Source organism: Eucalyptus grandis, chromosome 9 (genome assembly GCF_016545825.1).
Source record: "Eucalyptus grandis isolate ANBG69807.140 chromosome 9, ASM1654582v1, whole genome shotgun sequence".
NCBI classification, from domain to species: domain Eukaryota; kingdom Viridiplantae; phylum Streptophyta; class Magnoliopsida; order Myrtales; family Myrtaceae; genus Eucalyptus; species Eucalyptus grandis.
Genome location: NC_052620.1, coordinates 17,860,125 through 17,885,653, shown reverse-complemented (window position 1 = coordinate 17,885,653; position 25,529 = coordinate 17,860,125). Strand labels below are relative to the sequence as shown.

General features: G+C 37.5%; 2 protein-coding genes across 11 annotated transcripts; both read left to right on the top strand.

Moving 5' to 3' along the window:
• Positions 1-9,154: 9,154 nt before the first annotated feature.
• LOC104418463 (NADH dehydrogenase [ubiquinone] iron-sulfur protein 8-A, mitochondrial) lies at positions 9,155-13,450 on the top strand. Its single transcript, XM_010029822.2, has 8 exons — positions 9,155-9,333; positions 11,438-11,516; positions 11,802-11,855; positions 11,935-12,026; positions 12,102-12,215; positions 12,757-12,824; positions 12,890-13,001; positions 13,089-13,450. Exons 1-8 carry the CDS (start codon positions 9,277-9,279, stop codon positions 13,182-13,184), a joined length of 672 nt encoding a protein of 223 aa, XP_010028124.1. The 5' UTR covers positions 9,155-9,276; the 3' UTR covers positions 13,185-13,450.
• A 3,644-nt stretch (positions 13,451-17,094) lies between these two features.
• On the top strand, positions 17,095-24,262 carry LOC104418461. 10 transcript variants are annotated; one of them, XR_005546611.1, is made up of 9 exons: positions 17,100-17,585; positions 18,189-19,070; positions 19,904-19,989; positions 21,365-21,505; positions 22,869-23,406; positions 23,504-23,596; positions 23,699-23,769; positions 23,880-23,939; positions 24,042-24,262. XR_005546611.1 is itself a non-coding variant. In XM_010029819.3 (5 exons), exons 1-5 carry the CDS (start codon positions 17,127-17,129, stop codon positions 23,011-23,013), a joined length of 1,713 nt encoding a protein of 570 aa, XP_010028121.2. In that variant the 5' UTR covers positions 17,100-17,126; the 3' UTR covers positions 23,014-24,262. The 10 variants fall into 10 exon arrangements, 2 of the variants coding, with proteins under 2 accessions (XP_010028123.2, XP_010028121.2); XR_005546610.1 differs by lacking the exon at positions 23,880-23,939 and having other exon boundaries at positions 23,990-24,262; XR_005546609.1 differs by having other exon boundaries at positions 23,880-24,262.
• The last annotated feature ends 1,267 nt before the right edge of the window (positions 24,263-25,529 follow it).

Here is a 25,529-nt window from a genome sequence, read left to right as displayed (position 1 = left end):
GTTGCAGTTTTTTTATTTATTTATTTGGCTTGATGGGAAAATCAATCAATCGGTAAAAGAGTGTGTCCAAAAGTTTTCACCAATGAGAACCCCTAATGAGGATGATGATTGTTCGATAAATGCTAAAGTCAAAGCTTTCAAGGCACAATTGAAACATATGAAACAATATTTAGCAAATCTAAAAAAAGAAAATTTTATATTGAAGATAATGTTGGTTATATTGTTGATGTTTATAGTGATAACACACTATGATTTTGCCATAAAGTATGTTATTTTGAAAATGTTATGAATTTGTTGATATGTAGTGAAGGTTTTTGGCAGTTTGAAAATCACATATACATACGTGGCAATGTTCTCTATGTTGTTTGAGTTTTTTAATTTTTCAAATCATGTCTAAAAACAAACGATGTTTGGGTTTTTAATAGTTCAAAGGGTTATAACCCCTATTACAAAAAAAAAAAAAATGTTTGTAAAACATTAATACTCTATGCTAACAGTTTATTGATCCCTCAATCGAGTTAATGAGCCATCATCGAGGGGAAAAAAAAAAAAAAACCCCACACTTTACTGAACCAACCTATCATCTACATACGAAAATATAAACCACAATATTACTTCATTGAAATTATTAGCGATAAACAATGCTACTTCATTGAACCCATCAATTACAAACAAACACATAGGCACGAAACTACTTCCTATCACTTCTTATAGGTTGGAGTTGTTTCCTTCTAATATTTTCCTTTTTTCTTGATGGGCCCATTACTTTAACTAAAAGTTCAACTGCAACTGTTTGTGATATTGATTCAACCTCTGTTTCTATATCAATTATTTGTCTCTTACTTTATCTGGCATTCTTAATGTAACATTATACGATTTCAATAGTTAACAAAATTTGCTAGTAAATTTGAAACTAATGGAACACTACTCATAGTCCCATGAATAGGATTCCCAAAAGCAGCACTAGTCTTGGTGTCCAACTAATACTGTCACTTGTACCTTCTCTTGTATGTCTCTATACTTGGAAAGAAATGTCCATTTAAAATTTTCTCCATGAAGCAAGCAAGCATGACACCATGAAAATGGAAGTACTTACTAAAAGTTTTTTCTTTGACAATTATGTTTGTGAGGTTGTAGACTCAGCCTTCTTAATAGGACATGTCAAACTGTTGTGTCCCGTCTTGCAAATTCAATAGGTCATCTTTATTTCCCTCCTTGGCATTCTAGTTTTACTTGCCACCTTATCTTCCTCCTTTAATTTTTTATGTCTATGTCTACCTAGTTTCACCATGACTATAAGCGATTCAGGTGTTTTTCTATTATTTTTTTTCCCATAATCACTTTACTTGAATTAGCATCTTCATGTTTTGATATGTAGCTAAGAACCTCGCCTTATTTTAATGCTTATCCACATAATCATATGCATCCTCCCACATGTGATTTAAAGTAGAAATGACATGGGGAAAAGGGATGCTAATAAACTGCCGCTTCATGCAAGTATAATCTCTCTTGAATACATTAACCACCTACTTCTCACCGTTATTCGTGACCTTATATCCAATAACACAATTCCATATCATTTGGTAATAAGTTGTACCAAGTCCATTTTTTCTAACTTTTTTTATGATTTTTGGACTACAGTCCGTCCTCCATTAAGCATATGTATCTCTCTATTTATGCATCTTTGCCATTATCATTAACATTTTCTCCTCCAAAATACTAGAAACAAACTTACATGTGGCATCTTTGGTTTTTTCGTTGAACGTCTCACGTAAATTATTGTCAACTATGTCACATTTGACCTTAGTGGTGAAGAAAGCTCTGGACCAGTGCTTTAACTCTGTTTAAATGAAATCGCAATACATAGCAAGACTAATTTTTTTCAATATAAGTGTGTTCATAGACTCTACCATAATACTACTCTTAACACACTATCAAAATAGTGTTTGGATTTGTATCTCATTATATTTCTTGCCCCAATTGGCATAAATGTGTCGGCATAAATGTGTCTAGTACATATTCTATGCTCAACTGCAAGCAACAAGTCAGCCACAACTTATAGAAAGCCTTACAAAATATGATTGTAGTGAAAACAACATAGTAAAAGTGTAATTGTTTAAGAGACATAACAATAAAAAAATTAAAATAAAAACCTTGTGACCGCACATTATCCATATGTGTTTATAATGTTAAGGTTTCACATCAAATTTATCAAGAACCAAGTCCAGGTGTCTTCACTCTCAACTTTGACAATTGCTAATGTAATTGGGAACATTTGATCATTTGCATCCCTACCCTTCCTATTGCCAGACAAAATTCTCTCTTTACAAATTCCTTTTAAAAAGCAGCCATTCAATTCTACAACTTTCTTTCATCTATCAAGAAAGCCTTTTTTTGTATGTAGAAAAATATATGTACATTCTCTCGAATAATATCTTTTAGTGCGTATCGGGCTTTTCAACTTTCAATGTAACAATATTTGCAGAATTTGTTTCCCTAAACTCCCCCTCATAATGCCACAACTTTGCATATTCTTTCTTATATGCTCCCATAAAAAATGTAAACGCAAGTAGCTTAGCCTTGTTACATTGATTCATGCTTATATTTAAGCTCAACTGATCATTGATAAGTTTTTTCAAAGCAATGATTTTCGTAGTTGGCATTATTCTAATTGTACCGGGATGGTTTTTTTGCCAACCAAGAATTAACAATGCTCTTATTATTGAAGTTAATACTACATGTATGTTCTTCATGATAAGACTTCACATGGAAGGATCCGATTCTAACATCAAAATATACAAAAATCTTCTATGGATAATTTTCATCAGCATATTTAATTATGACAAATTTCTTTTCATTCTTAATAAATTTTCTCTCTATGCTCATCTACTGAATCATTTATGAGAGCATCTTTAAATTGTCTACTATAATCAAACTTCATAGACGTAATAAAAGCATATATTTTACAGTCGGATTCATATCTTAAAAACTTGTTTCTCTTTCTTGTCACATCGTCATCTTCTAGCTCTATATTAGAATCTAAACTCCTATCTCCATCTATTTTATTTGTTTGTCTAGTAATCAACTTCAACAATGACCACATTAGATTGTTGGAGATTAGATAATTTTCTTATAAATTGTTGGGATGATATAACTTTCGTGAATGGTTTCCTTTGTAGCCCTTCGATGGAATTCCTTAATATTATTCTTTCCTTATATAAGGTCCTTATTATTCATTATCCTCATTATTAATCAAGAACTTTGCATCAGCTAGGAAGTGTGAGTGTTCGTTGTCTGAATCAATTTCCTCACCCTCATCAACATTTAATTAACTAAGAAATCACAATCTAAACCATCTTCCCCAACACCCTCACCCTGACCAGCACCCTCACCTACCTTATCATCAAAGTATTCTTCATAAATCTAAAAACACTATCGATTTAGATAATAGAAATTTAGATCGACAACAGTGTTATCATTAAATATATATTTCAAACCACCTTCTAAAGACTTTTTAGGATGTAACACTTGAAATTTTCATTGTAATTCACAACATTTAGAATATATAATTAGTATAGTAACTTTAAGTGGGAATACATATCCAATAATTTTCAAATATTAAAATTTTATGGAGTTAAGATTCCCCAATCACTCTATATATTTTGTTAATAATTTTGGTGGTTTCAAAATGATTTTCTGACTTATCAATATTTCATATGAATACCAATTTTCCTATTTACTTACCATAATATAAAGTGTTTATCCAAAATAATCTAATATCTCCATCTTTTTTATTAAACCATGCCATTTGTCACTATTTAAGCTTGGACAAATATTTTCATTCTCACCTTATTGTTGCTCACATGCCTTAATTAGGTCTACTAAATCTAGCCCTTATGACATCATGCATAACATTATTTTAACTCTAGTTATCCACTTTTAACTCTAGCTAATTGACATTATTATTTTTAATCAAAGCCAATAAATGTTACTTCAAGCTACTCTTAAATATAGAATAAGTGTGAAAGATAAGAGATTAAATGCATTTTCCCCATGCCTTTCAAACGTGCAACTCATATTCTTCACCTCTTCATGTTCAATTTTTATTTAACTCTCTTTTAAAATATTCAAAATCCAAATCCTCACCTTCAATCTAGTGTCTTACAAGGTATGTTCATGGATTTCCCTTTTATTTTTATCAAATTAGCTTTGTTGTTTTTTAAAAAATGAGACTCGTTAATTTTAGCAATTATTTTGGTTTCAAGGTTAGCAAAGACTTTGTTTGTTGATGATTTTACTTAAAGTAAGTGCAAACCCTAAGAACTAAACTAGAATGATCCACTTAGTACTCTTGAACTTGGTTGATTGATTTTTTGTTTATTTACTATAAATTTTACTCTTTGTGTAAGTAAGTTGCAATGGTTGAATGTTAAGTTATGGTGATTGTTAAGCTTGAAGTAAAAAGCTATTCATATGCCTATAATATCTTTGAGAGATCATTAAAAGGCTTTGTTGCAACTTAAATGGAAAAAGTGTGAAAAAAGGTAAAATTAGGCAGAAAAAAGATACTTTGATAAATTTTTGACAATATTAGGAGTAATTGGAAAATTTCCATAAGTGAGATGAGGCTGTTAACAGAGTTATTTTATGATTTTTAGTGTTAATTAGTGGTTAATAACTAAGGTTAATTAAAGGAAATCAAACTAGTTAAAAAAATGAGTTTAGAAGCTTTGGGGGCAAATTCTAATTTCACCAAGTTAAGGGACAAATCTGGAAGAATTGAAAGTTTTGGAGATGGTTCATAGCTTGTGGAACCTTATTATGATAGGTGGTTAAGTTAATTTTGATCTAATAGCTTAATCTAAGTGATGCGTCAATTATGCAAAAATTGGAACTAGTGTATTAAATTACTAAAGGTGGATTGTTTTAATAGTTTTCTAAAACATGTGTTGTGTCTATAGTGTAAATAAAATATAAGTATGTCTCAGATAACAAAATGATAGCTTCTAGTATTTAATTTAATTGATATGGCTTGGCTGGATGAAAATCGAAATTTAAAGACAAAATTATAAAATGAAGAATTTTATTAAGGAAATATTCTATTTTAAAAAAAAAAAAAAATATTTGGAATCATAGAAGATAATCCTTGATTTTTGTGGTGAAAGTAAATTTAATCGAGAGTGGTTTTATAATAAAATGTAAATTTATGAGTTACTTTAATTATTAGAAGAGTAGAAGCTATTGCCAAATGGATATAAAAAATTAATGAATTTGTAAAAGTTCTCCACCAAATCATTTTGGCTTGATGAAAATAAAAAGAAGATTTATTTGTTAAAATGTACGTAATTAATCAATTCTCATGATTATATGAGAATGCCAAGAGAATAACATGTTGTCGTTTGCAATTTTAGACATTGAAAAGTATGTGGCTCTTATTGTAATTGTGATTAATTACGTATGCCTTTGATATTACGTGATTAAGACATTTGCCATGACCTATTCGCCACTGAGCGAATTCCCTTATATGAATATATATGAGACTTTGGAGTAAGCCAAATGTTCTACCATATGAGACAATTCTCTACGAGATTGATATGACATAAAATTCTATGATGACATAACTTGTGTAGTCATGGTATGATATGGCTTGTGAAGTCATGATTTAATGTTAATAAATAGCCATATCATATGAATATATAGTGGTGTATTTATCCTTACTAATGTAGAGGACACTTGTGATTGGTTGATTGAGATGTGACAAATAAGTATATAAGTTTTTGTCCCTCATGAGTTGGTGGTGATGATACCTCATAAATCGAGATGGTCCTAGCCAATGATGAATATGAGTGATCGATCTTATGCAATGTTATGGTTGTCTCGTTGACATGTCATAATAGGAAAGAGAGTACATTATGCATGGTTGTTTTGTATTACCTTGAATTCATGATTGTTGTCGATATTAGGTCAAGTGACAATTTCCATAACTTCTTCCATCTTGTTTCTTTTCATCAACCCAATGCTTTCTCTTTTTTTTTCTTTTTTTAAAAAATCGAGTTTTTTTTCCTTTTCTTTTTTTTCTTTTCTTTTTTTCCATTTCATCATCTTCCTTGGTGGCCGGTCGCCGACGTGGCGGCGGCCGGCAACCGGCCGCGAGCCAACTCCGGCAAGCTCAGCCTCACTAGATCGGGCGAGGCGAAGCCTCGCCGCCTAGGGCAGAGCTCGCGACTCACCGGATCCAGAGCTCGCGGCTCGCCAGGTCCAAATGAGCCGGGCAAGGCTCGGGCCTCGCCAAGCTCTCGAAAGTTTGTCCGGCTTTGGTGAGCCGTGAGCTCGCCGGAGGTTCGCCGAGCTCGGCGAGCCGCAAGCTCCGCCGCCAAATTCGACGAGCTCGCGGCTCGCCAAAGCCAGAGAACCTCCGGCGAGCTCGGGCGAGATCGGCCGAGCTTCGAGCTTGCCGGACCGGTGACCGGGTCTTGGTCGACCGCCGAGCAACCATCAATCATCATGTGTGCGGCGACGGAGGAAGGAGGAAGAAGAAGGAGGAGGAAGGAGGAAGGAAAAGAAAAATAAAAAGAAAGAAAAATAAATAAATAAAAATTTCGATTTTTTAAAAATATAAATAATTAAAAATTCAATTTTTTAAAAATATAAAAATATAAAACTAATTTTTTGGTCAATTAAAGATATTAAAATTCAATTCTTCAATAATTTTTCCTAAATAATTAAATTAGCTAATGAACGGTGGAAAATATTTTCTACTCAAAGTTCGGGTTTTAGCCGAATATTGGAAAATATAGTCATTTTCCTGGAAAATATAGTCATTTTCCTGGAAAATGACTTTAGAGAAAATATTTTCCGGAAATTGCTCATTTTCCGCGAAACGAACAGACCCTTAAAGAATCATAATCGAAAATCGTTCAACTCAGACTTGGTTAGGTTTCTTTTGTGTGGGAGCGACATTGAGAAATGACATTGAGGGTGTCTTTCATTTGACTTGGACATATGAGAGTTTTTTTTTTAAATTAAATTTGGGAATGTTTTGAACTCTAGCATCCATGTTAGCATTGGTAATCCACCAATCCGGCCACATAAGACGATTGACGCCGACTAGACATCTATGTAGGCGTTTCTAGGCTAAATTGTTTGAAGGATCGAATTGACAAATTGTTAAAAATGTTTAGAAATAAATTGGTAAAATTAAAAGGTTTATAAATTAAATTGGCCGTCATACAATAGATTGAGAATTTTTTGGGACAATTTTCTCCGACTTTGCCAAGGCCAGCATTTGGTCAAATGGGTCCCAAAAAATTTGTTAAATATCCCAATTTTTCCTCGAGGGGCCTTGGAGGTCTTAGGCCCCGTTTGGTTCGGCATTTGGAAGGGGCTTTTGGCTTTTAAAGGGGTTTGGTCAGATGTAAACACGTTTGGTTCAATTTTTCGGACGACTTTGGCAAGATATAATTGCATCTCCAAATGGCTCTAAGGCGGCGTCACCTAGCGCGCGCGGACCCCAGGTGACGCCGCCTGGATCCACGCGACCTCAAGCCGCTAGATCTAGTGATCCGAAGGCTAGATCTGGTCATTGGACGGCCAGACCTAGCCTTTGCAACCTCAGGTGCTTGAGGTCACGCCTCCGAGCGGCGACGACATCGCTTGAGGTCGCGACCTCAGGGGCCAGATCTGGCCGTCCGGCAATTGGCTAGCGATTAGCCAGCCATTGGATTTGATTTTCAGATTAAAAAAAGAAGAAGCAAAAGTCCATTACAAATGTTAGTTTTTTCCAAGTAGTATTTATGCTAAAGTTACATTTCAATGCTATATGAGACTACAATTTATTAAACGGTGTAACATTTTCGAAAATCCCTTTACCTTAAAGGTATTTGCATTATACCAATGGCATTTCCCAAAGTCTAACCAAACGAGCCCTAAGGGCCTTTAGTCCAAAGTAGCTCCGGAGGTACTTTAAGAAGTTATATTTTCGGAATGCAAGTCCCATGGTACTGTTCATCTTCTTCGGAGAAACGAATGGAGGTTAGTGACCGTCACTTGAGGCGTTGCCCGACCCCGGCGATTGCCATCTGAGGTCGCCAGACCTTAGGCAACGCTTAGGGTTTGCAACCTAGGCGACCGTTGCTTGGATCACATGTTGTCGCCTAAGGTTCGTGCCCATGCGACAGCTGCCTGGGTCGCAAACCCCAGGCAATGCTTGAGGTCTAACGGAACAGTGATCGTCGCCCGGGTCACGCGAACCAGCGACCACCATCCGAGGTCGCGACCCAAGTGGCCGTCTTGGTTGGCGACATCGCCGAGGCCGTCCGACGCCGATCTAGCTCGCGGACATTAGCCGTTGGCTAGATCTAGCCACCGGACATTGGCTGTTGGCCACCGATGGCTAGATTAAAAAATAAAAAAATAATTTTTTATATATAAAACTTAACAAAAGTCCTTTACAAAATGTAGTGTTTATCAAATGGTATTTAAATTAAAGTTGTTTCACAATGTACTTTAAAATTACAATTTACCAAATGCTATTTGCATTTTCACAAACCCCTTTAGCTGCATTTTTCCAATGACATTTGCCTAAAGCTAAATCAAACAGGCCCTTAGATCTCTTAGGAAAGTGGTTTTCAAATGCACCGATCATAGTACTAAGTAAAGGGAAGAGCAATGGCTCTTTAAAAAAGAGTCTAAATCAATGATAACTCGATCCTTGGAATGTGACAGGGAGAAGAGCCATATAGATAACAAGTGCATTCAAGGAGATTCCGTGCTCTTTCGTTCCATCTCAAAACAAAGCAAATGCCACAAAAGGAAGCAAATATGAAGTTAAGAACGGGGAGATAAAAGGAAATTTTTGCTCACTTTCCCTTTTCTTTAAATTTGGATGAAACAAGTAAAATTTTGAGATTAAATTTTTTGGAGTGGAGGGGGAGAAAAAGAATGTTCACTTTGTGATTTTACTTGTAGGTCTAGCAAAGGAAAGGAAAATGATGGGAGCGTTGCAATATTTGCCTTGAGAATCTGGCTTTCAAGCCTGGACGCGAGAAAAGCCCATTCAATCCGGGCCGGACCGTGTGGATCGGAGTCGGGCCGGTCCAGTCGGACGAACTAACCGGCCCGCACCGATCGGCCGAGCGGCCACAAAGAAGTCGCGTGGTGCGTTCCCGTGCCTGTAGCTGCTGCGAGAGCGAAAGCTGGTGGTTTCTCCCACCTCCGAATCTCTCTCCGTCTCCTCTCGTCTTCCTCGCTCCACTCGCCACTCGCTCTCCGGCAAAAATGGCAGCTTCGATCCTGGCTCGCAAGTCCCTCCAGGCTCTTCGGGCCCGGCAGCTCGTATGTTCTCTTGGAACCCTAGCTTTTCCCCCCTTTTCATTTTTCCCCTCAGTCGTCTCGTTTCCCTGAACTTCGGCTGAGCGGGTAGCTCGATGCTTCGATTTTTTGACATTTAGTTTGTTTTCGCGGATCTAGAGGTGCGCTGCTTCGAGTTTATCCGCGGGGTTGGATTACCTGAGAGGATGTTTCGTTTTCATTTTTTTTTTTTGGGAGGATTTATGAGGGTTTTGAAGTGGAATCGATCTTGCTTGCTGGTTGAATTATAAACCAGTCGTGATCGCATGATGTCCTGTTGTTTCCCCTCTCCTTTTGCTTTTGATTCCGACTGAAACGATCTTGTTTGCTGGTTGAATTATAAACCAGTCGTGATCGCATGATGTCCTGTTGTTTCCCCTCTCCTTTTGCTTTTGATTCCGACTGAAACGGCATCAATTTGGAATTCTGCGAGGCCAGACGAATCTTTCTGTCCCTTCTTTTTATGTGGAATCCGTTCATCTGAAACGCGCGGTTGGTTTTTTAATGTGATCAAAATGACATGGTTAGTGCACTGAAGATAGTGGAATTGGTTCGCCTGAGGAAAACCAATTTCAAAAATATGCCTAGTTGCTTCTTTCTTTCTTGCCATTTCTCACATTCAGCTGGTGACCAAGAGGAAAAATTCTCTGATAATGGCCTCAGCAATGAGTCTAGCACCTCTACGAGAACCCTGAAGCCAACAGATATTTTGAATTAACTGAATGTTCCATTGAAATATGTTCAAAGCTTTCCTGTTCAAAATGACACATTCTTGATGAAAAGTGTCCTTTATTTGGGTGAACATTTGCTCAATTATGTTAAAAAAATTTAAGGTACATGTCATTTGGCAAAGTTATTGGATGGAAAAGATTTCAATTGATACTTTGCTTAGATCGGATCTATTATCCTCTGCAGTGAGGATGTTGGAAGTTAAGTGCTCATATATCTCGTTAAGGAACTAGGAAGAAGGGAATGCATCCCTAGATACCCAGTGTCGTTCTTACTTAGCTTTTACATTGGATTGAAGATTGCTGCTACAGCTAGGTGGCAAAAAATTAGTTGCCATATAAGCCAGCTAACAAACCATTGGACAACATGTAGGATGTCAGTGTAGCATTTAATGACAACTAGCATCCATGTCAACAATTTTGGTTAATTATCTACATGGAATTATTGAATTGAATAAAAAAGGATTAGCTTAGTGACATGAAACCAAAAGATAGTTCAGGTATGACATGGAATAATGAGCAAAGTTTATGGATTAGTTAGTGTTGTCTTCTTTACCCCTAAGGGTCCAACCCAAATGTAAGATAAGGAAACCCCTTTTTGCAGCTGCCACAACAATTAGGAAATTAGAGTTTATAGGGTAGTGAAAAATATTGGCCTGGTGACACTGTCCAAATTTTATGTGGTTTAGTGTGGCTGTGAAAGTGGAGGTACCCGCAACTATTGGTGGGAACATTACCTTCTCCCATACATTTAAGAATAGTTAATTGGGATTCCCATTGTCTTTTCTACTTGAATCTTCATTGTTACCACACTCTTGGCTTTAGAAGTTCATAAAAAGCATCTTGCATCTGTTAGGAAGAACTTATGATGTGGAGGCTCTGCACCACTTTTGTGAAAAAGTGATTGAAACGAGAGTAAGGGTACAGAGTTAGGTAGTGCAACAGTTGCCTGATTGAATTGTGTTCTGGCTGCATGAAGTTTGTCCCACTGTTAAGGGTTGGTATATTCAAGTTGCATTAGTTATTTTGGTTAGTATAATCAATATTTGACTTACTTTTGGGTCAACAAGAAAATGGAAATAAGTTCCTCTTCATGACCTGAAGAGTTATAACTAATGTATATCATTTTAGTTTTTTCTGATCACGTGCATAGATATCAGTGGTGGCTCTTTTGCATTTCCTAAGTATTCTATGGCTTGCATTCTTCAGCTTCCTTCTCTTTTTTTCGTTTGGTCAAATGCTTCCTTCTCCCTTATAAGCAAGTTTATGGAGTCATATTTCTTTGTTGACTTGCCCTTTTTTCCTCTTTATCTTTGACATCTAATGGCTTCGTTTTTCTTCTCTTGCCTTCATAACTTTAGGTTGTATCGGGGCAAGCATTGCAAAACTTTCATCCCTATGGGCTTCGTGCCAATCCATGCTCGTATTCATCTAAGAAAGGTTTGCTTCCTCCACTCCCTACCAAGAAAAATTCATATTGGGGTTACCCAAATTCAATTACCTTGCTTATTGCTTTGTTACCTCTTGCATGTAGCTGCAAAAAGCTATTGAAAATAGATGTGAGGGAGGTTGTTGAAACAGTATGCATGTGTAATGCACTCTAAAACGTGTATATGTAACTATGTCTGATCCTCTTGCGTGAACCATTTTGTCTTAAGAAAATGTAATTGCTTGCTTATGTTGTTATCTTATGTTCTGGCATAATCATTTGGTTTTATGTTGCAGATGATGAAGAAAGAGAGCAACTTGCTAAGGAAATCTCCAAGGACTGGAGCTCTGGTAACTACTCTTTTGGTTGCTGTTTGGTTCAAGGTCACTCTTTCCTCGGGGTTAAGATTGATCCTCTTATTAATTGTAGTTTTTGAGCGAAGCATCAATACATTGTTTCTCACGGAGATGGTTCGAGGCCTCATGCTGACGCTCAAATACTTCTTTGAACCGAATGTGACAGTAAGTACCATGCTTACACAATTTTAAGGATGAGATATGTTGGAATCTATTATTGATACATTTTGTGTTTTTTAGATCAACTATCCATTTGAGAAGGGACCTTTGAGCCCGCGATTTCGAGGTGAACATGCACTTCGAAGATATCCAACGGGAGAAGAACGTTGCATTGCCTGTAAACTTTGTGAAGCTGTAAGTTTGAACTATCTCTATCTATCAAGAGACTCCAGAACATGGCAAAGTTCGTTGTAAGTGTTACTGGTTCTTCCTTCTTGGAAGAATGGGGCTATACATTATTGTCCCTCTGTTGAAAAAGGACCTCTAGCTGTTTGCTGTTTGATGCTGCCTTTTAGTTTGGTTTGTCTTAGCTAAAAATAACCCACATTTAATGTGTTTGTTTATAAATTCGTTGGCTCATACAATTACTCTAATGCTGTAATGCAGCTAATTGTTGGTAGCCAGTTGTTTCTTATTTTGAGTGGAATTTTGCTGACTGGTGTTGCCCTTTGGCCATCAGTAATGAGTTGTGTGTGGATGATTGATTGGACCACACTAATTGAAAGCTATAATCCAGTACTTAAGCATTGCTTTATCTGATCTTGACTGTCAGAAAAAGATTTGTTTCTTGTACTTCCTGGATAAAAAAAAATAAATGAATAATTACAATGTCGTCTAACCTTTACCACTCATTGTTTTGGTGGTTGTCTGATGCAGTTGTGTGTTTTCTTTGTAGATATGTCCAGCTCAAGCGATCACCATAGAGGCTGAAGAGCGAGAAGATGGAAGCCGCAGAACAACCAGGTGATGAACTGTTCTCCCTTGTGCTCTCTCTCTCTCTCTCTCTCTCTCATCTTTTAACACTGCAGGTACGACATCGACATGACAAAGTGCATCTACTGTGGATTCTGTCAAGAGGCATGCCCTGTTGATGCCATTGTTGAGGGACCTAACTTCGAGTTTGCTACTGAGACTCACGAGGTATATGAGCAATTGTTACCTGAGAACAATTAGTAGCTATATTCTACTCTCTGTGATCGGACTCTTGAGTTTTCTATCTTTTTGCAGGAGCTTTTGTATGATAAGGAGAAGTTGCTTGAGAATGGAGACCGCTGGGAGACAGAAATTGCTGAGAATCTGAGATCTGAGAGTCTCTACCGTTGATGCTGTTTTCCCAATTTAGCTTCAACTTATGCTGATGTTTTATGTGAAAATAAGGAGATCTATGTATATAGGTCTTGAGGGAATCTATTTTTGGGCTACTTTATATTGCGAACAATCAAAAACTTGTATTACCCTTCCCGCTACTTCATGAGATGTCTGATAATTTGACCTTAATGTAAGGAACATTTGGTCTTTGTACATTGGCTCTCAAGGCAAGAGGAAAATGTTGCTTTTAGAAGTGATATTGAACGATGCATTGAGAAGAATTGCTGCATTACAAGCATGTTTAGATGTTAAGTGCTTTTGGGGTTTGTCAAAAAATTTTACATACCCTCTTTTCTTGGCATGACAGCCCTAAGGTTTTGACTTGAAAGTAAATGAGCAGAGGTGGACGTGACAAAGCTTCAGTTTGGGCGTGGCATTTGGCTTCCCCTCTTTGGAAAGATTAAGTTCACATTGACTTAAGTAGGTTTGCTCCTTAGGCAGCTTTCTTCCAGTACGATGAATACGGTGTGTGTTGGGTGGCAACTGGTTTCAGCATCTCTATAGTAATGCATGTTTGTGTATCTTTTTGGTAAAAATTGTAGGACTAATTTCAAATGATTCTGAACCGAACTACCGTGGCCTCTGGCCACTTTTTCTTCGTGTGACACTTTGCATGGGACATTTGAATTGACCTAGCCCGCATGTTTGTGAAAGTAAGCGGGGGGAGCGTGGGGTCTCTGGGTTGGAGGACTGTTCGTTCCAGCTACATATCAAGGAGTGGGTGCAGGTTTACGCTAAAATCTCTGTATGAATATGCGCGGTTTGGGTCAGAATGATTACATGCCTAGAAAAACAAGCTTGAATCCAGTGTTCATTGTTTTAGAGTTCAAACAGGGACGGAATGTGCTGTGGTCTAGTAGGTGGCGAGGTGACATCGAAACCAACCATCTAGTATACGCCTGAATCCAAACATTCCGCACGTATATCTGTTTAAGGCAAACCTGGATAAGCTGCGCTGTTTGCATCAACAAGTTCCACGGACAACCAAGTATACATAGCGTTCCACATGACATGGTACTTAACACTTAACAGGATATGCAAGTATAACGATGGGATAATGATAATGACACTATAAGCACTATAATTTTCACATTGTGCTCACTTGAGTCAATTACTTTTCTCCGACCACTTAAGTGTCATAATTTATGTACGACACTTACTTGAGACATCACTTTTTCCATTTACTTTAATGCCATATAACTTTTTAAAACGTCACTTGAATACCATAATATTTTAAAATCATTTATTACAACATGCTATGCCATGTCAAACTTTTGATATTTGCCACTTGAGTGAACTTTTAAAAAGAAAAAAAAGAAAAATTGTACTTAAGTGATTGATTGGAATTTCTGGCACTTAATTGATTTTTTTTTATAAGTTATGACAATTAAATGATAAAAAAAAAAAGTTATGACACTCATTGTGTCATTATACCATACAATAATGCACTGAAAAATAGTTGGGCCCAAGCTGAACAAATCACGCAAGTGATGCGCGTCGTTTCATAGCAATGCACGGAAATTTCCATCGGTAATCCTCAAAAAAATGTCTCTTGGTATTATGCAAAACCGATTATATTGTACAAGATAGCGATGGGTATGTATTGTCTTTTTCCGTAAAACGGGAAAAATATTTACATCAATTAATTTTATAATTAAATAATCTTTCACATTAATGCAGAAATATTTAAATTGAATACGCTTTGTGAACATACCATAGCTGACAATTTGTTGTAGCTACGTTCTGTTTAATAAAAAACAAAATAATAATAGATTTTTAGAATATGTTATGGGTATCACCCGATTTTTTTTGTATCGTTTATATATTTAAGTCAAAAGTGGATTTGTCTCTCGCCCCCCTCTTCTCTCTATCTAATGATTTTCAGAATTAACTGTACGCAAAATCAAATTTATAACCGAACCTATCCATTGATAAACAAAAGAACATACTTCGCGTGCATATATAAGGTTATTTACTTCATAGTCTTTACTAGTTGTCCTAGTTGTCAATCTGACAATGTGGTATGCTTAATTTGAAATCTCATTCATCTATAGAAAGCCACATCATGTACGTCAAAAGAGAATTTTAAAAATGAGGTATTTTAATTGTTAATCTGTTTGTCAAATAATTTAAAAGTCAGAATACCCCATTTTTTTTTTTTTTTTTTTTTTTTTTTTTTATAACAGCTGAAACAATTGCACCTCTCTCTCACGTGCGTCACCCTTCCAACCTCATCTTTCGAAACGCGTGACAAAATTTCTAGGTAGTAATTGATTTCTTAATTTCTATTCCATGGACGAGTTTTTGAGTAAAGAAACGCATTTGCTAACAATTTAAAATTTTTATTTTTGAAATAAAAATTCGTTTAATAACAAAATAAATTTCTAATTCTAAGAAGAGTAACGACCGGCGTCCGGTGATCGAAGTCCGACGTTCGGTAACTGGCGTTCGGCGTCTAGTGATCAACGGCGGGCAGCTGAAGTCCAAAGTTTGATGTTCGGCGTCCGGCGCCAAGTTTGGTGATCGGTGACGGGCAGCAAAAGTCCGGAGTCCGACACCAAAGTCCAATGATCGACAACCGGCTTCCCACATATGGAGTTTGATGTTTGACATTCGACATCCGGAGTCCAACGATAAGAGGTTGGTGGTGGGTGGCCAGTGGTTGGAGTTCGGCAATAGGTGGCGGGCGGTTGACATCTCGGTGGCTAGTGGCGAGCGGCAGATAGTCATCGGCAAACATTCGGTGGTTGGTGGTGAGCCTTCGGCATCTAATGATTAGCGATGAGCAACCAACAATCGGTGGGCGTCCAGCATTTGGCGACTAGCGATTGGTGACGAGCAGTTGGAGTGCGATGGTCGGTGGTCGACATCTAATGGTCGGGCGGTTTGCGCTAGTGGCCGGGCCAATGGCAAGCAGTTGGTAACTAGCGGCGGGTGTCTAGCATTGCACGAGCAGCAAATGGGTAATGAACGGTGACAAAAGTGAACAATGAGAAAAAAATTATTTCTCTTTTCTATTCCAAAAATATAAAAGTTAAAAATTTTAATTTCTGGAGAAATTTTAATTTATGATTTCTCGCTCCAAATCTATTTTTGGAATAGAAATCTGTTAGAAATAAAAATGAAATTGCGTTACCAAAAAAATTTATATTTTAAACCTGGAAACAAAAAAATAAAGATATTTAGGGTTAATATCCTGAAAAACCTAAAACTGGTACATTTGTGACAAATTTACCCCAAATCATTTTTTTGACCATGAAAAACCCTAAACCGGTATACTTGTGACAAATTTACCCCGATCGACTATAAAAAACTATAAACCTAAGTACATTTATGACAAATTTACCATAAACTAATTTATTCGATTGCAAAAAACCTAAAAAATGGTAAATTTATGACAAATATACCCTTTGCTAAATTGGATTAATACCACAAAAAAATCACAAAAATTGTAAACTGTGACAAACGGAGCATAAAGTCCTAAATTAGTATACTGGTCAACTATCACGTGTCATTTAACTTAATAATTTGAGAATAAAATTTAATAAAAACTAACAAAAGATAAATTTGTCACAAGTGTACCAGTTTGGAGTAAATTTGTCAAACGTATACCAGTTTAGGGTTTTTTATGGTCAAAAAAATAATTTGGGGTAAATTTGTCACAAGTGTACCAGTTTTGGGTTTTTCAGAGTATTAACCCAAATAAATAAAACATAAATTTTATCACATGCATCCTTAATTTTTGCTACAGTGGCTTTTTTTTTTTTCCGTTCATCTGCACAGCCCTTAAATGTTAATTGAAAAATGGGCCAAATCACTTTTTGTTTTTCTCACTAGTATCCTCTACTCAATTTCGTTTCCTTACGACCAAAAAAAAAATCGTTACCTTCAACAGCCATGCATTATACTCTATCGATTTCATCGGTGACCGCGGTGCAGTTCAGTCCAACCTCCCAACTCAGTCGGTGCATCCCTCAGTGCCATCGCGCGATAACACTCTGCAGTCAATCGAAGAAAGAGAAACCCGTAATCATGGCCTCTCTCGCTAATATCCACCGTCGCCGGCTGCCGATTCAACGCTTTCCCCAGCTACCCCGTCTGGGTTTCGCCGCCCCCGTTCCGTATCCGAACCGCGGATCCCACCGCCGGCTCAGCAGCACCGGCGGCGACTCGTCTCGGCCCGAGCTCGGCGGGGGCAACGCGTACGAGCTGCTGGGAGTGCCGGAGACCAGCTCGTTCGCCGAAATCAAGGCGTCGTTCCGCAGATTGGCCAAGGAAACCCACCCTGACCTCGCCGGGTCGTTGAACGACGCCGGGACTTGTCAGCGATTCGTTCAGATTCTTGCAGCTTACGAGGTATGTGAATTGATCGTCTGTTGGACGATCATTTTGGTTTTCGAGTGTTCCTGTTGGTTGTTTTGGATATTTCATGACATGATCGAACCTGGGCGGAGCTTGCATTTCTTGAATTATGGCGTAGAGCGGTATTTCTCGGGTTAGCTCTCCCTCTTTTTCACTCTGAGAAATTTGGAGCTAAAAAGTTCAAATCTTGAGTAATTCGAAAAAGTTGAGAATACTTTGTATAGTAGTTTCTCGGCTTCAATGTGAATCGCATTTCGGTTTTCGTCACTGGTAATTGCGTACTTGGTCTATATGAACTCTAAATGTGTAGGAGATGTCAGCAATCGATGCGCTAACTGCATTGCAGGGCGTAGCGCAAGTCCTAAAATGAAAGTTTACGATGCAATATCCCCTTCATGGAACGCTAAATGAAGTTCTTTTTGGGCTTATGTGTTTTGTTCATCATGTCTTTGCTATCATCAGGTGTAATTCTGATCTAGAAATATCATGACTGGAGATTTTCCAGAGTTGTTGCCTTGTCGATGACGACTGTTGTTTATTTCTGCGATTTAGTAGAGGCTTGCCTGACTTTAAAGCATAATCGGCCATGAGTTGCAGATTCTCTCTGATGCTGGAAAGAGGGCCCATTATGATAGGTACCTTTTGACTCAGAAAAAGCTAGTACAGAAACTTTCAAGAGAGTATTCAGTTTCTTATGTGTACAGATCACATGCAACAGTATATAAGGAGATGGAAGTTGTTGAATGGTTGAAGTGGTATAGATATGCTATCAATGATATATTGTCAGAGAACAAAGTGGTCACTGGAACAGGCTATTTTGATATACTTGAAGGGGACTTCTATTCAGCAATACGCACAGCATATTATGGCCCTTGGATTGAGTCGCTGGATCTTCTTCCCGACTGCTTTGAAGCTGAGGAGCGGTCTCTTCATGAAACTCCAGAGGTATTGCACTTGGTTTCAGGCCGATATCTCTTTGGCATGGTCTGTCTGGTCAACAAGATTCCTGAATTAGCATCTGCCTTCCATGAGAAGTTAAATGCTTATCAATCAGCGGGTCTTGGTGAGTGTTTTATGAGAAATAACACGGACACTTCCATCAATTATAGAATGCAAGTAAATGCTGATGTTTCTCAGACAGAGACCAGTGGTACAAATTATGCATCTGATGCATATAAAGACCTGGAGTTACATATATCTGGAAGAGTAGTGGCCAAAGCAATAAGATTGCCTCCCCAAAGCTGTTGCAAGGGAATCAGAAATGATGATGCTGATGATCATATATATGTGTTTCTCAGTTCACATAAGGACTGCATGGATAATAGCCAAGAGTTTCTTTCCTCTAGAGGCTTTGGAGTTGGGTCAACTCCACTGGGAACAGTAGTAGGACTGGGTACCAGCCCAGAAGAAGGATCATGCTTCGTTTATGATAGCAGTGGCACCAAAACCCATGTGATAATGAAACACAGAACATTTCTGGTCTGTTTGCATCATCAGTACTTAAATTTTACAAGTGTCCTTCGTATTGAAATTTTTTCATTCTACTTTGGTTGATAAGATATATTCAGACTAATTTTTTGTCCTTTACGATCGAGCATGTACTTGCAACTTCTTCTATGTGCAAATTTTTTAGAGTTATCACATGCATGCAACAAATTTTTCAATGTCAAGGAGGCTGGTAGTGCGCTGTTCCAAATGCCCTGGACTACTAGTTCTTTTGTGTCTTTTTTTCACTTACATAATAATAAATTGATGTATTTCAAGTGACTGTACATAGCCCTATTAACATACTTAGATGGGGAGAGAGAGAAAGATGCATGTGATTTTAAGACTTGACATTGTTTAGATGCCAGAGAACTTAGCCGATTGATTCAGCATGCCTTGTGTGGTGATTTAGCACAAGTGTGGCCGGTTTTTGTCAGAAAAGATGCACAGCATTTAAGTTTTTGTCCTTGTAATGAATACTACGATGGAATGACCTTGGACTTTTTGGCAGCAAGAAATTTTTGGCTTCCATATCTTTGTTAAATTCTGGACGGTGGGATCTATATCGAATTCCCAATCACTAGCTTTCCCACCTTGTGGTAGCTCTTTCTGCTGCAAACTTTGCTTTGAGTGAATGGTTGTATTTTAGCTCGCTGACCAATCTATTAGCAATGTCTTTTCTGTGGCCACATAGACTTTTGCTAGAAAAATCTGTACAAACTATAATCTGTATCATTGAGTAGGTCTGTGGGTTTTACTTATGTTTTCCACTGATTTGTACACTTTAACATATATTCAGTCATTATGTTTAATTATATTTTTCTCAGGTAAAGCATATGCACTGGTATCAATGCGGAGATAAGATTTCCATTTGTGAGTGCAGAAGTACTAGGGCCCGGCTACCCTCTAGCAAGTAAGATTTGTTGCTTGTAATTATTTTTCTATCTCAAGATCCCATGTTGAACTCTAGCTATATTTATGTAGGACAGTCTTTGTAATAATTTACAGTTGATGTGTAATCCTTGTGCAAGGAAGAGGATGGATCATTAGCAATCTTATGATTTTGTAGGCTAGGTAATGCCTGTGCATTTGAGTATGTTGCAATATTTATGTATACTATCCTTGCTTTTGCTCTAGAAATTCACTAGAACATCCATTCAGGACCTTTTATATATATATAGGAACTGATCCCAGTGTGCGTGTCCACTAGGACCATCTAATTTTCCTTTTACAATTTAATTTTGCATGTATTGAAGGTGCTTTTATTGAAGATGTACACAAGAAATGACCTGTATGATTAGTCCAAACATTAATATTCGATACTTCTCCAGGGGCTTGGCTTAGGTGGATTTGTCCTTGAGTCATTACAAAACTAGGGATGAAAAATGTATGGGATTTCTTTGAAGATGTACACAAGATATCCTGCATTATTATTCAAGCCTCCGAGAGGCTTTTCTCTTCTCTTCTGTGAATACATCTTATTCTTCTGATGCTTAATCAGATTGACATCAGTATCTCTGCCATGTCATTCTCAGATCTCCAGTTAGACACTTGAAATTAAAGACTGAAAGGAGGAAACACTTCATCCAGAGATATGTTAGATGATCTTGTTAATGTGGAGTAGCTTATATACAGCAGTGGGAATGAACCAGAATATATGTTTCATTTGGGATTTTCATGGGGAAGAACTAAGAAGGAAATTTTGTGAAAAAAGTGTCATTCGTTTATTATTTGGCGTAGGGTAATAGTTAGCAAATGCTTAGACTAGAGTGGTATTGGTCAAAATGATCTGGTCTCTCTCTCTCTCTCTCTCTCTCTCTCTCTCGCTCGCTCGCTCGCTGGCGCACGCGCGCCACATACATAATAGGTCAAAGTTGTAAAGGGAACAGGGAACATATTTTTCACGGACTAAGGGTGCGAATGATATAATTTCTGGAACAAAAATTGAATTATTTCAGAAATTGAGAAATTAAAAATTTGAGCTTATGGTTTCTTCTTCAAATCTATTTCTGGAATAGAAATCTGTTCCGGAAATAAAAAAATCAAATTGCGTTACCAAACGGATTTTTGTTCCAAACCTGTTTCGGAAAACAAAGAAACAGAGAAATAGAAAAGTAGAAATTTTATCATGCACGCCCTAATTGGTTTAGCTCTGAACTGTAATCACAAAAGCAACTTCTCAAAAGTAATGCAAATTGATCAGGCTTTTCTATTTTGTCAGTTATTTCTGTATGACTATTTATTGTACTCCATTCTACTCCTAACAACCCTGTTGAAAGCTTTCTCAGGTTTTGGCTGTTCGAGCCAAGGTGTGCAATGCATGATATTGGGGGCTGGTATGTTGAAACATTTGGAAGAGATGAGAAAAGCAAAACAGTTCCATCCCAGAGATACTGGGATGGTTTTGACGTGGAGGGACAGTTTGACAAGTAAGTGCATGGCATGGGTACTGGAATAGTAAACCTACGTTTATTTTCTTTTCTTTCTCAGTGATTGAAAAGCCATATCAGAGTTAATGTTAGATACCGGTTTAAATACTCTTCTTTGTTAGTTTTTAGCTATGCCAGTGTAAATTATTGAACATCAAGAAAGCTCATGGATTGTTCTTTCCATTTTAACCATTGTTGATTTTGCTAACTTGCTTGCCGGCTTTAACTCCTCCAAGTAATAGATGTAAAAATGCAATGGTACTTGAAAGCTGGATATAAATGAAAGCTTGCTTCTGGTGAATTTGATATTATTTTGAAAGTAACAAGCTGAATTCTTCCGTAAGGGCCTAGTAGCATAGAGAAATTCACCTGCGCCTATAGAGATTAGAAGCTATACAATTAATATTCTCCCATGAAATATCAATTACCCCTTTTTATGAAATGATAAAGTTGTGAGAAAAATTGAATGCTTAACGTCATTTTGTGGCTGATACTGAAAGATAGGGTTGATATGCAGGTCTTCATCTCACTTCTCTTCTCAACTTTTAGTTCGTCAAGAAATAAGAACTGTTCCCCCATTGTTGCCTGACTAGGAATAGGAAAATTTTCCCCCATCGCAATCAACTGGTCACATAAGTTCTCTTTTGAGTTTAAAATCTCAAACTGCAAAAGGTAAATTGGATTTAATTCTAGAGTGTCATCTCAATTAATTGCCATCAATGAGGCTGGGTTTTTGTATGTCTACATGGGACTGGGAACCAAATTAAGAGCCAAATAAGGATCTTCACTTGATCTTTGAACGAATTCCAATTCTTGGGTGACCTACTTTAGCTGGGACGACTGGAGTTCTATTGCCCTTTCTCTCTTAGAGAGTTCAAATTTGGCCTTTCATTTTAGTTGGGCTAGAGAATTCATGATTGTCCACGAACTTTCATGCTTAGTCGTCATGCGCATGTGTTCTTGAAGAGAGTTGTGCTATGCTCTAGGTACTGCAAATCAATGCTTTTACAGTATCCACCTGAACTTTACCATTAGATGCCAAAAGCTGATAAAATCCGTGTGCCACAAAGTAACTGAAATAAGCTTGGCCCTGCATTTACTTTTTTGTTTTTCTTGGTTGAAAGGTTGTCTTTGTTAAAGCATGTGGAATGGGCTTCTTTTCAGTCATTGTACTTGAGACCTAGGGGCTAGACATCAAGCACTATTCACCCGCAAGGTTTTTTTTTCTATACTGAACTGTTCATCACCCATATATTTACAATAGCCAATGAGGAGTAGGGTAAGATCATATGCTTGGCTTTTCAAGTGCAGGCAAAGGAAAGAATTATTGGATAAATATTTATGATGCTCATTTTCTGTGCAGGAGACTCCACCCAGCTGTGTATCTACTTGCTCTTGCATATAGAACATTAGATATTGAAGATGTTAAGAGAAGGAAACAAACAGTCAGAGGTGTTGTGGAAGGACACCTCTTTAGACTTCTCAGTTGGTGCAAGAAGCTTGTCTAAGAGTTCACTTTTGTGTCCTAAACCTCTCCTTGCATTTACATAAGCTACAAAGAGCAAGCTAGCAATATTCTGGCCTAAATAAGATGCAGAAACTGCCACTTTGCTTTGAAAAGCTGACTGTTGGGATGTCAATTAATCTGATCCCTTTAGGGTGGCCTCTTGAGTTCTGAGAATGATGGTTGATCACCACATGTCCATTTTGATGGAATAGATGTCAAAGGAGATTTGTATGGTCTAGGGAGATCTGTAGGACATCTAAAGTGTCTTATTCATGATACCATGCTAAATCAAAGTCATACAATTCTCGAAGTTCAAAGTCCTGGATTACACTTCTGTGTGTGCACCAAGGAATGTGCGAGAAACCTACAGAGCCTGCAGAACCTGCATGTTCAGGTAGACCTGTATGCCTTAGTTGCTCCACTGAGTTCTACCGTTTGAATCTTTGTCTTATGCATGCTACCATGCTAAAGCAAAGTCACGATTTTTGAAGTTCAAAAGCTCTGGATTACACTTGCGTGCGAACTAAGGAATGTCAGAGGCAACTTTGCAGAACCTACCAAGCCTGTGGAACCTGCATGTTCAGGTAGACCTGTATGCCTCAGTTGCTCCACCGAGCTTAGTGTTTGGATCTTTGGGATACTGGGTAACTCTTATATGGGACTTATAACTGCTGTTTGTTGACCAGATGGTATCACAAACATCTGAAGTTTGGATCAAGCATCTTTACTTTAGGAACTGGATATCATGGACTAAGAGGTAAAAATGTGCGCTGAGATATGGATGTGGCTGTTGTCTGATGTTGGTTTGTTGAGGAGGAGACTCACCAACGAAGGTCTTACTTGAACTTTGCTGATCTTTGAACCCAGAAGTTCGATGAGCTCTATCAGTTCACAAATTTCATTTTACTAGATACCTTGGCTCATAAGGTAACACCACTTTGACCGGTCTTTTGTGTCCTTTTTTATTTCGGATACAGGTTATGGAAAGCTCTATCTAACTTGGTCATGGCTTGGATGGTGAATGATCAGGGTGGCATTATTACCGTTCTGTATCTTTGTGCAACAAGGCAAGCCATTGTATTTTTTTGGTGCCTATTTCATTGTTTTTGGGGGTTTTATTTTGTAAATTAGGAAACTCTGAAAGCATATAGAAATTTATATTTTGTGCTGTATTTCAGAAGGTTGTTGATAATGTACTCTTTTTAAAGATTGCAATGCGGAGAATTCCATTATCCCATCAGAAATTTTAATGACCTATGACTTAATTTGAGGATGCACATTTTCTGTAATTGCTAAAAAAAGGACCGAAAAATGAAATTTTACTAAAGTTAAGTTAGGAGCGATATTAATCGTATGAAGGGAACGACAAATATTTAATTACAAAATTGACTTTATTAATTGCCGCTAAATCGTTTAATTACAAAATTGACTTTATTAATGGCCGCTAAATCGTTTTTCAATAAAATAATTAGGTATTGACGCTTTTATTTGAAACAATATGCTTGGGGATGGAAAATTCAATGTTGGCTTTTGGCATTTAGGATTAGGACTAAGTCTCTAGCGCTCAAACCCAGGTTTACTGAGGCCTATGGGACCCCGGTGGCCATGCTTGGATCTTAATGCCCACACTCAAGTCCATACCGTTGAACTTGGGACTTTGGTACCCGAAGTCCACCGAGACTGGTGCTTATGTTTAATGCCTTGACACTCAGGTCCACGAAGTTCATGCGCAGATCCACAGAGGCTGTGCCTAGGTCTATCAAGGCCGAACTTGTGACCTCAGTGCCTATGCTCATGTCCATTGAAGTTGTGCTTAGGGCTCGTGTGTCCATACTCCACTCCTTGACACCTAGGTCGAGGTCCATCGAGGCTGAACGTGAGGCTCTAGTGCACGTACGTAGTTCTTAAGTTGGCCATGTGCAATTTATTAGAGCTTGAATAGTGTATATCTATTTAGGAAAATCAAATCTAACGATTTTCAAATTTCAGCAAAACATTAGAATATATAATCATCTTTCTAAAAATTAATTCCTGAAAAGTATTTTTCAAAAAATAACACATGAAAAATAAATGAAGCCCATCATGGCTGAGCCTAGACCTTAGGACTCATGCTTAGATCCCGACGCTTGGACTCAAATCCATTGAAGCCTAGCTCAAGTCCACGGAGGTCAAGTGGACCCTGTTTTGATATTAATGTATATTTTCGCCTCTGTTAATCAATAAATGCAAGTCGAAAAATGGGTCCGTCACACATTTTTATGTAAATGATATGTTATACTCAAATATTCTCAATAAATGCAAGTCAAAGAATGGGTCCGTCACACATTTTTATGTAAATGATGTGCTATACTCAAATATTCCTCAAGAAGGAGCATTAACCAGCAAGGCAAGGCAAATTCAGTCTAATGTTTCCCTACACAAGAAGATGATGCACAATATAGTTCATTTTGACGATCACAAGTACACTATTTGTTTCTCGTCCTTACATTTCGTTTCTCTCCGTCATATTTGAGTACT

Excerpts from the sequence above, each read along its gene's own strand:
- LOC104418461 (XM_010029819.3), top strand. The coding sequence starts at position 17,127 with ATGCATTATACTCTATCGATTTCATCGGTGACCGCGGTGCAGTTCAGT. Across the intron at positions 17,586-18,188 it reads AGATTCTTGCAGCTTACGAG|ATTCTCTCTGATGCTGGAAA; the intron begins GTATGTGAATTG and ends CATGAGTTGCAG. Across the intron at positions 21,506-22,868 it reads GTGGAGGGACAGTTTGACAA|GAGACTCCACCCAGCTGTGT; the intron begins GTAAGTGCATGG and ends TTTTCTGTGCAG.
- LOC104418463 (XM_010029822.2), top strand. The coding sequence starts at position 9,277 with ATGGCAGCTTCGATCCTGGCTCGCAAGTCCCTCCAGGCTCTTCGGGCC. Across the intron at positions 11,517-11,801 it reads CTCGTATTCATCTAAGAAAG|ATGATGAAGAAAGAGAGCAA; the intron begins GTTTGCTTCCTC and ends TTTATGTTGCAG. Across the intron at positions 12,027-12,101 it reads TCTTTGAACCGAATGTGACA|ATCAACTATCCATTTGAGAA; the intron begins GTAAGTACCATG and ends TGTGTTTTTTAG.